At 41.1% G+C, this 9,700-nt stretch overlaps 1 protein-coding gene across 1 annotated transcript; it reads left to right on the top strand.

The window, feature by feature from the left end:
• Positions 1-401: 401 nt before the first annotated feature.
• LOC104617263 (transcription factor IIIB 90 kDa subunit-like) lies at positions 402-8,916 on the top strand (the record flags this gene model as incomplete). Its single annotated transcript, XM_010282526.1, has 5 exons — positions 402-414; positions 4,254-4,315; positions 6,574-6,655; positions 6,753-6,808; positions 8,660-8,916. Coding segments are annotated over exons 1-5 (470 nt in total), but the record flags the coding sequence as incomplete, so codon positions are not given.
• Between the last annotated feature and the right edge of the window lie 784 nt (positions 8,917-9,700).

Genomic DNA, 9,700 nt, shown 5'->3' with positions numbered 1-9,700 from the left:
TTTTTAAAAATGTGGGGTTTAAAATGTATCGGCTGGAACGATTCTTCTGTAATAAATCCCCATAATAGCGTGCAATGTATACATTTAACTAGCTGCACAGAGGTAGGGAGAGGGGGAGACAGTGTGTTAAAAGAGGGTTTAGCGTGCATTTAGTAATGGCAAGAACAGTAAATAATCCTACAGGTTTACAGACCTAATCCCTAGTGTCAGATTGTAGTCCTCGCGTCTACTAGCGTCGGTTGGAAAGATGTTAAAAGGCTGTAAAGAAAGGGCTTTGGGGGGGTTTCTTTTTAAATATTGGGGGAGCTGGCTGGGTGACTGATGGTTTTAAGTGGCATGAATGGAGTTGATTCAGTACCTCGATGGAAAGCTCTAGAAGGGCCCGTTGCCCTCCGCTCGCCATGGCGACGGTAGGTGAGGATGGCGTAGGCCGCTTCCCGCTGCCTCGCTCTGTGCTCTTCCCAGCGGTGCTTTCATTTGTGAACTGGATTTGGGGGGTGGTTGATTTTAACGCCCAACTTATTTTCTGCCTGTGCCCTGCAGTAAAGTGGTTGTTTTTCTTAAAACAAGAAATCGGCGATGTCTAAGAGCCGTGCCACGTGACACTGCTGCTTTTAAATAAGCTTTTAAGAGGTTGGACCAGATGTTGGCCACATCTGTGTTTTTATTTCATCGAACATTTCATTTCGACCCTTTTATTAAAAGAGAAAATGATAATTTAGAAATTGTTTTGAAAAGTTTAGCAGCTGGGAAGATCTTTCTGGTATATAAAAAAGCGAGGGTTTTATTTTCCATGCCCTGGAGTGAGCCATATAACATCGAGCAGACGGATATTTACGGCTGGTAGGATCTACTCCTGTTGGAAACAATTGCCGTGGAAACTTTCAGATCAAAACGGATGTATTCTGTTTTGAATTGGCATTCCGTAACAAAACACTTCTTTTCTCGGTGAAAGCATTAAACTAGGGATTTGAAGGCACCGTCTCTTCTGAAAAGCCCCTTGCATTTAATGAATGCCTATCGCCTTGGCAGGAAAAAGGACGACTTGCAGGCAGAGGGATATCCTGCAATTACTCCCTCTACTGCCATTATGGGGTCTAAGAAATGCTTATTACATATAACTTGCTTCTGGATTCTTCTCTGCAATTTACCAGTTGGAGAATGAGTTTTCCGTCCCTGTTGCTAATTGATCCAATGAGAAAAACTGGCACCTAATTCAGTTACAAGTTATATTTAAAATGACATGTGAAATTGTTCATGGTGCCTGAAATTACATCATTTTCAGTCTGGCCTATTAGGGCTGTATGAGGGAACAGACACCTACTGTACTGTGACACATTAAATTTTAAACTCTGATCCAAAAATATAGCAGGGTATAGGAGGAGCGAGATGTTTAATGCTGAATAAAAGCAGTGGCAGCTTGATTTTGGTGGCATATTTTTATTGTTCTTAAGATGCTGTGGCAGTTTTTACAACAAATACTTTTGGGATGCAGTTTTATGTCACGTTGAGCAGTGACTTGAGTAGTTCTGTCACCACTTACGAATTTCGATTTTCTAGGCTGCAATTTTCAGAACTTAGTAGTGACTTTTGAGGTTGTCTCCCTTTTTCTTTGTCCCCAATTCCAAGCCTGTGTAGATAGTTCACGTTTTAGTTTATCTGATGCAATGAATATGGAGAGAAAAAAAAAGAATACTTTATTTCTTTATTCTTTCAGATAAATCAAATTGAAAGTTGTGTTTTCCCTCAAAACCCTGAGGAAACAAAAGGTAGATACCACAAAGAAGGGGGAGGCCATCCCCTCTTCTGTCATACTACTTGGTGGTTAAAGCGCTTACCCAGAATATGGGACACCCATTTCGACTCCCATTTCTGCACAAACTCCTTGCGACCGAGGAGACAAGTTGTTCTGGCCTGGGCACACTCTTGCACTCTGCTGTCGAGCTGTTTTATTTTGTGTAATAAACATTTCTGGTGAACAGTCTCCTGGGAAGGTGTCTCAGACCCTAGACTGCAGTATTTACTCCTTTCCTCGGTGCGTATTTAAGCATTTTTCTCGCTGGAAATTTCTATCTCGGTTCCAGCAGGAGAGACGGGTCGTGCTGTTTTGCAGTGTACCCTGGACTCCGTGGGCGATGCGGCGTATAGCGATTCCTCTCTGCGCTTTGCGTGATTGCGGTTTGCTAAAAAAAATTCCAGTGAGTTATATACATTAAAGAGGCAGCAAACCGCCGGGATGTATTTTGTCACCTTGCTTTTCCTCTCCAGCCTCGCGCCAGGGCGTGCTTTGCCATGTCCTTGGGTCGCGTCCCTGCCTGCCCGGTAGCATGAGGAGCTGGTGGCCCTGGTGCCGAAACGTCTCCTCTTGCTGCGCTATATAGAGGTCGGACCAGAAGAAAAGCATATGTACTGAACAATTATATAGCAGTTATAAAATCTTTTACGCTTTTAAAATATTTTTGGGGAAAAAGGTTTTAAAGTAAAGCTAGTGCCTGGGACTAAAATACAGTTAATTTCTAAATATAACAGCAATGAGAAGTGTTCCTTAAGGCCTTTCCAGTGATATTAACATCAGATTATCTGAAGTGGTAAAGTTGATACTACGTTTATGAGACAGTCTCAGAAGAAAATCAAAATGCAGTTATGCGGTTCCTTGCGAGAGGACAGTTTCTTTGGGGTGAAACCTGTTTCACGTATGACTTGGTGTGGAAAGAGTTTAAAAACTTTCTGTTGGTTGTTTAAGCAGGATTTTGAAAAGACATTTGTAAGCTCTTGGTGTCTGATACCAGTAACTGTTGAGTTGAGAAGCCAGATCTTTCGCACCACCTCAGGAAGCGCAGCCTTTTTTCTTAACTGGTTGGTTTTGGTTGGATTCCTGACCCCGTGATTTCACATACTTCAGGCAACTGGTTTAAACACCTGAGTTTTGCCAAGCCAAGCATCGTTCGTATCTTCTGCTCATAGTTCCTACCTTTGCATGTCTTCACCATTTGGTGCTCCTCAAGCCTCGAGGCTCCGCGTTGCCATAACCTGCTGTTGGATCAAAGAGCTGCAGCTACTTCCCCCTCCGCCGGTCCAGCACCGTGCTGCTCGGGAGCTCTGCTCCGCGAAAAAGCACCTGACGGGGGAATCGAACCATTTCTTGGTCTTGGTCTTGGTTTGTGGAGAGGCACATCCCCAGGACTGGGGAGCAGGAACCATGAAGATGCCAAGCTGTTCTACACAATTTCAGTTTTAATTTGTTGTTGCAGATTGTTGAACTTAATTTGTTCACTTTTTCTGCAAGTAAACTGGTTAGGTCATCTCTTGTCTAGTGTTGATTAGATGTAATGGAGATGGCCAAGAAGATTGCTTCATTCCCCAGCATGTCTTTGTTGAATAATTTATTTTCTCCTCTACCTGGACTACGTTAATATTGTATTACTAATGTACATTAATGTGATGTGGAAAATCAGGTTTTGCTAGTGTACATTGTGCCAGTGCCAAATTAGGCCTCAGTTCTGTGCTGTCATGCTTTTTGAATGGGTAGAATATAAAAAAAAGTGTTTTCAGAAGAAGTCTTAATAAATACAAAGCTAGAAAAATTACAGTGAAATTACAATTACAGAAACTCATTACAGTTTAACATCTATCTAGACCCTTCCATAGCTATTAAAAGTTATTTTAAAATTTGGAAATGTTTTAATAATTCCCATTTTACAGAGGGAAAAACTAATACACATCTTTTTACAAAACTGGTATGAGGTAAGTGGTTCAAATGATGATAGATCAGAATCAAGGAGAAAGCCATGGTATGACTGTCAGCATGACGTGTTATTCACCGGTCCATGCTGCTTCCCGTACATAGAAAATATTTTCTGTCATAATTTACAGACAAATCATCGACCTATATGCTGTGACAGAGAAATTCGTATTATGATGAAAGAAAAATGGTCATCTTCCTATCTGCTGAACATTTGTGGCTGTAAATTAAAATGGAAAAAAAAAAAGGTAGCTGGAAGTGTCCGGCAAATTTTTAGTACTGAAGAGGATTGTACCAATTCCTGAGTTTTAAATTAATTCAGTGTGGTGAATTTGTGCATGCATATACCCCCATATTGAAAATATTCAGCAACACATTAAACCTCCTGAATGAATGCAGAAGGATGCAAATCTCTGAAGGGCGGTCGTTTAGTGTTACGTTACCGTAGAACTTGAATTGCGATTGATTTTGAACAAACAGCTGCTTAATTCAAATGTGTTCTTTCCTGTAGGTGAGAATACAGGCGATGGTGAATTAGACCTGAGTGGGATCGATGACAGTGAAATAGATCGGGTAAGGTGCCCTCTTATCCTGGATGTCTCTGCATCTGGATGTCCGAGAAAGACAAAATGGGTCTTACCTGGTTTATCCTCTCCCATCATTGCCTCTTCGCTCTGATCTATAGAGAGGTTCGAGTGATTTCACTGATCTGAGATCAAAATGAATGTGAATTTGGTGTTCCTTGCCACAGTTAAACATATATGTATATGAGACTGCTGCTGCTTGCTCTTAGCGTGCTGGAATAATTATGTTTTAGAATGTCTTTTATTCTAAAGAAGGGCTTTTAAAAATTTGGTGGACCTCTAAATTCATAATTGAATTAAGATATATTCAACATAGGAGGCTGCCATGGAAACCAAACTGTAAAGCTGACATGTACAGCTTCTGTGTTCTTTCAGAGATTTCTGTAACATTTTCTGGCTTTATTATTATTTGTGTGGCAGCGAAAGATACCCTTTACCATATAGCCTGAATATGACAGCCAGCCAGCCATGGAAAAGGGCTTGTTGAAGGCCACACAGCAGGTCAACGCTTGAACACGCGACAGAGTCCAGCTCTCCTGGCTCTGAGCCTGGTGCCCTCTCCAGCCGCCACGCTGGTTTGAAGTGTAATTTGAACAGATAACGACAATGCTAAAAACTCCTTTTGGGATACGAAATCATTGGCAGCGGTGAGATTGTGTAGGGGTTACTGATCTGCAGAACGTTGTTGGCAATGGATGAAGGAGCAGGAAAATGCTCAGCTTGACTTCAGCCGGGAAGTGGGTTTTGCTAGGCTACGCATTAGGAAGTGTCTTGTGAATTGAGCGGACGTGGTATGGAGGGAGCTGGGAGGCTGAAGGTTTTCAATATAGCTGGTCCATAATTTAAACAATCGCAGGGGAAGAACAAGCACATTTTCTCCTCCTCCTAGGCTTTGTGATGAGGTCATAACTTTGCTTTTATGACCTCATGTTCATTTCCACGGTAATAGACTGTAATATTGTAAGCCCAAGATTATGAACTCTAAAAGCGTAAGAAAGATGAATAACTGAGCTAGGAGGAAACGAGTTTTACTATTATGGCAGATGAAAGAGTGAAAATATTGGTCTGATAAACCAGGACTTGCACAGCTGTTCGCTTGCCTTGTTTGCCCTCGAAGGAAGGACTTCTCCCTGCATTAGTTTCATTTGACTGGAGTTGTTTTTCTCGTAAAATCCTATATGTGCGTTTTACTTCAGAGAAAATCTCAAATGCTCAAACCCATAAGATGGAGAAATCTCAAATTGTTTTTCTTGCGCTTAAACATCATTTTACAAGTCTTGGGTCCACTGCTTAAAAATGAAGTGTCTCGTTCATGAAGGATGGCCCAATTTGTCTTCTCCGTTCTGCAGAAGAGCTTCACTCCCGAACAGCATTGGCAGTAGAGAACTTCTGTTTCATGGACAGTTGTTCTAAATACCGGGTTTATTTTTACATTTAAGTAATTGAAGAGGAGATCTGTCTACCAACCTGCCAGCCTGCCTGCTACCTACCTGTCTATTTATTTGTGTAATTCATCTGAATAGTTCTAGATGTGTTTTACAGCTCCACAGCTACTAATGATGTTACTGAGACCAAGTGGAGTTATCTGAAGAAAGCCTAGATGTGGTCACTGAACCCAGCTCTCTCAAATCTAGGTTAACAGTTGGACTTGACGGTCTTAAAGATCTTTTCCAACCCGAACGATTCTATGATTCAATGATTCTATGACTAAAACTCCAGCAATCTAAGCCGGTTTCATTCATCCAGATGTGGCCATTGAACTAATAATTTTAGTAACTATGCCTAAACCTTCGCAGAAAGCTGCCCAGGAGACACATGTTTCTGTTTTGGTAGCACAGGGCAATGGTTCCCATACTGTTTTGAATTACAGACCACCATCAAAACACAGAATTACTTGCAGACGAGCATGTTGTCATGATACCCTCTCATATCATCTGAGAAAGATCATAAACCCAGGATCATTTTAGGCTAATTACAGACCACGTACAATGAGTCCTGGATGGGTTTTGGTCACCACATCACAATTTGGAAACCAAGAACTGTTTTTTGAAAACATGTCGGTTTTTGCCAGCTTTAGAAATTACTAGAAATGCTCTCTGACTGTCGCATCTCAGTCATGATTTCTTTTATTAATGGATTTTTAAAAACAGAATGCAAATTGACCTTGCCAGTGGTTTTTCATTTCAGTTTTGCTCTATGGTTTTCAAGTTGATTTCTGAAAGTAGATAAACTTGTTTTGTCTTTTAGTATATACTTAATGAAACAGAAGCTCAGATAAAAGCAGAGCTGTGGATGAAAGAAAATGCAGATTATTTGAAGGAACAAAAAGGTAAGTATATAGGACTGACATTCTCCTTTTGGCCGGTGTTGCTGAAATGTGCAGTCTGTGTAATCTTCATGCTGGTTACCCTTTTGTCATCTTTCAGAAAAGGAAGCAAGAATAGCAAAAGAGAAAGAACTTGGGATTTATAAGGAACACAAGGTATTAAACTGTGTGCTAATTGTGTCTGTTTGAAAATGTCCTGGAAATTCATTACATTTGCTGATCAACTCCATGTAGGATGTATGGGCATAATGGTACAGGTCACCACTAAACAAGCAAAAGCTATTGTGTCTCTACCTGTTATTGAATTACAAGGCTATAATTTTTCAGGTGGTGAGTAAAACACTTTCTTGCCCAAACTTTTATTTTAAAGTACTATTACGAGAAAATTCTGTGCATGGCAAAGTCAGAGCTAGCTCTTTGCATTTATGATTGCTGTTCTAATTGCTTGCTTATTTAAATACAGGTCTTAAGACATGCCTTTTTTTTTTTTTTAACATGTGCATGGGGAATTTGTTTGTACTTGCCGTAACTTCAGTAGCTTTCTTTGCTCTTACAATAATGATTTCTTTATGAAGAACTGAACAGATCCTTGTTACAGTCACTTGAAGGAATATTTTGTTCGACCTTTCATAAAGAATGCGACAGTTATGTTTACAAATGGCATGTCCTGTCTCCATGTTTAGCAGCTTATAGCCGCCTAATTGGCCGTATATTCACAATTTATGGCATTAGTATTTTGTGTAACTGAGCAAGTGACAAGTCAAATCTTCCACATGCAACTAAAATCCATGTTAGTTTTTAGTGCATATATCCTCTGTCTTTTTTCTGACTAATGCAAAAGACAGAGTTTCCTACTTCCCCTAGGTATTTCGACAATAAAAACAAAACCAGACAATGAAACACTGTTTTATGCTTCAGAGTTTCTCATTCATCCTGCGCTTATGCAGACGTGGCAGTCTACCAGCAATTTTCAAAATTGTATAACTCATTGGCACCACCAAGTAGCCCAAACACCCGCTTTTTTGTTCGAACAACACAGGAGTTTTTCTCTGACTCTGTATTGTTTCTGACAGCTTGAGTAGAACTTGATTAATATAGTATTTTCCAATTTCAAGGTAGCACTTGACCCAGGTAGGTAAACAGAGAGGCTATTATCCATTAAAAAATAAATCTCCTGCAGAGTTTGGTGTTAAAACCTTCCTTTGAGAAGGAAAATGCCGAATGAGAAACAGAGGTTCTTTTTTTTCCTTTTTTTTTTTTTTCCCCTCCGTACCTACCCGGGCACGGCACGTGGCTAGAAACGCTCTCCGGTGTCATTTCGCTTCGCCTGGCGCTGCGCAGCATCAGCCTCCGCAGCGCCGCGCTGGGCTTGCTGTGTTTGCCTGGGAAGGGCAGTTGCAGCTGACGCTGACGCTGCACCCGTGCGTCTGCAGCCTCCTGCTTCCTATCCGCCGGCGTTAATGCCAGTCCACGCTTAGAAAGCTGCTGCCAATGTTCTTGGCCTTTTTCAGCGTGGAGGAGGAGCTGGGTAGATGCTCTCCCACGCCGCATTCAAACTTGATATAAAATACCGTCGCAGTTTTGATACGGAGCTGTCAGTGCTTAGGGGAGTTGTGACCCAGTTCGATTCTAAAGGCAATTTTAGCAGGGGAATTTCATTATTTACATGCTGGGTGATGCTATCGGGGTCCCTGTTCCTGTAACAGGAGTTTGCTCCATTTTTTTCATGCATGAGAAATGGCCCACATTTCTCCTCTGGCAAATAAGTAAAGAATTTGTAATAAACTGTGTGGGCATCTGGCAAAAAGCGAACACTTCTCTCTCGGAGAAGAGAGACCTCTCGGTCCGGTTGAGTGGCAGGAGAGGGAGCGCTGGCTTAGCCCGGCCGTGTCGCCTGCATCCCCGCATCAGCAGCACCTGAGCCAGGACTGCTGAACTGCAGCTCGCCCTTCTGCTTCACGGAAACTTTGTTTGTATCTACATCACTAATTTTATATTTTAATTAAGCCAAAGAAATCTGCAAAGAAGCGGGAGCCAATTCAAGCCAGCACAGCAGGAGAGGCAATTGAAAAGATGTTAGAACAGAAGAAAATCTCAAGTAAAATTAATTATAATGTGCTAAGGGACCTGAACAGCAAAGGAAGTAACACACCAAAGAAAGAGGATGACAGCACTGATGACAGCACCAACACCAAGAAGCTGTCGAGAAGAAAATCTATTGCCAGTAGGAATATAGCCAACCCTGTAAACAGTGTGGGAAAAAGGTACTGCAATTGTTCATTTATATCTCTGTCTGTGAGAGTGTCTGTGTATCTTTCTGAGCCAGACAATGTAGGGACTGAAACATTTGTTTGAGGCTAAAATAATGTCGGGGCTCTGTTTTTATTTATTTTGCCTGCAGTGTCACGGCGGCACCTTATTTATAGTTCACGTATCAGAGGTCTGCTTTGGTGCGAGTTAATCATCCTGAAGCCCAAAAAACTAAAATCAACGGAAATTCATAAAAGTGAATCTTTCAGCCGGGAACACCTTTTCTTTACATGCTCCTGACATTTGCTGTCCTTCCTTTCTACGTTGTCTGTATCAGCTGACACGACACTAAATGTTCGAAAGCTTTGGCTTTTTGCTTGATTGGAAAAATATACTTCCCATCTGTTTTGACAGCTAACTGTTTTGATTAGCTCTTACTTTAGTTTTATTCCAAACTTTTGTTGTTAATTGAGGACGCAAATATAAAGCTTTACAGTAAATACTCTTGTCGGTTTTCTGGTCTGCATTTGCAAATGTTTTATGGTGTGATGAAAGCTACTATTTTAATGAGTAAAATACTTGACTCGGCCGGGCAGATTTGTAGTGTGCTGTAAAGTGTATAAGGAGATTGATGTGTCCTATCTGCAATATTGAACTATTTTATTCGCCTTCGGTTTATGAAATCGTGTCCAATGATCATTTGAATCATGCCTATGTGTAGTAATTTCTTGCTTAGGCGTTATTTGTTTGTTTATTTACTGCCTAAAAGACGTGAGGTTTTTTGCTTCCAGAAGCATA

This window comes from Phaethon lepturus, unplaced genomic scaffold (genome assembly GCF_000687285.1).
Source record: "Phaethon lepturus isolate BGI_N335 unplaced genomic scaffold, ASM68728v1 scaffold34082, whole genome shotgun sequence".
Classification (NCBI taxonomy): Eukaryota; Metazoa; Chordata; class Aves; order Phaethontiformes; family Phaethontidae; genus Phaethon; species Phaethon lepturus.
This window is presented reverse-complemented; position numbering and strand designations above follow the sequence as displayed.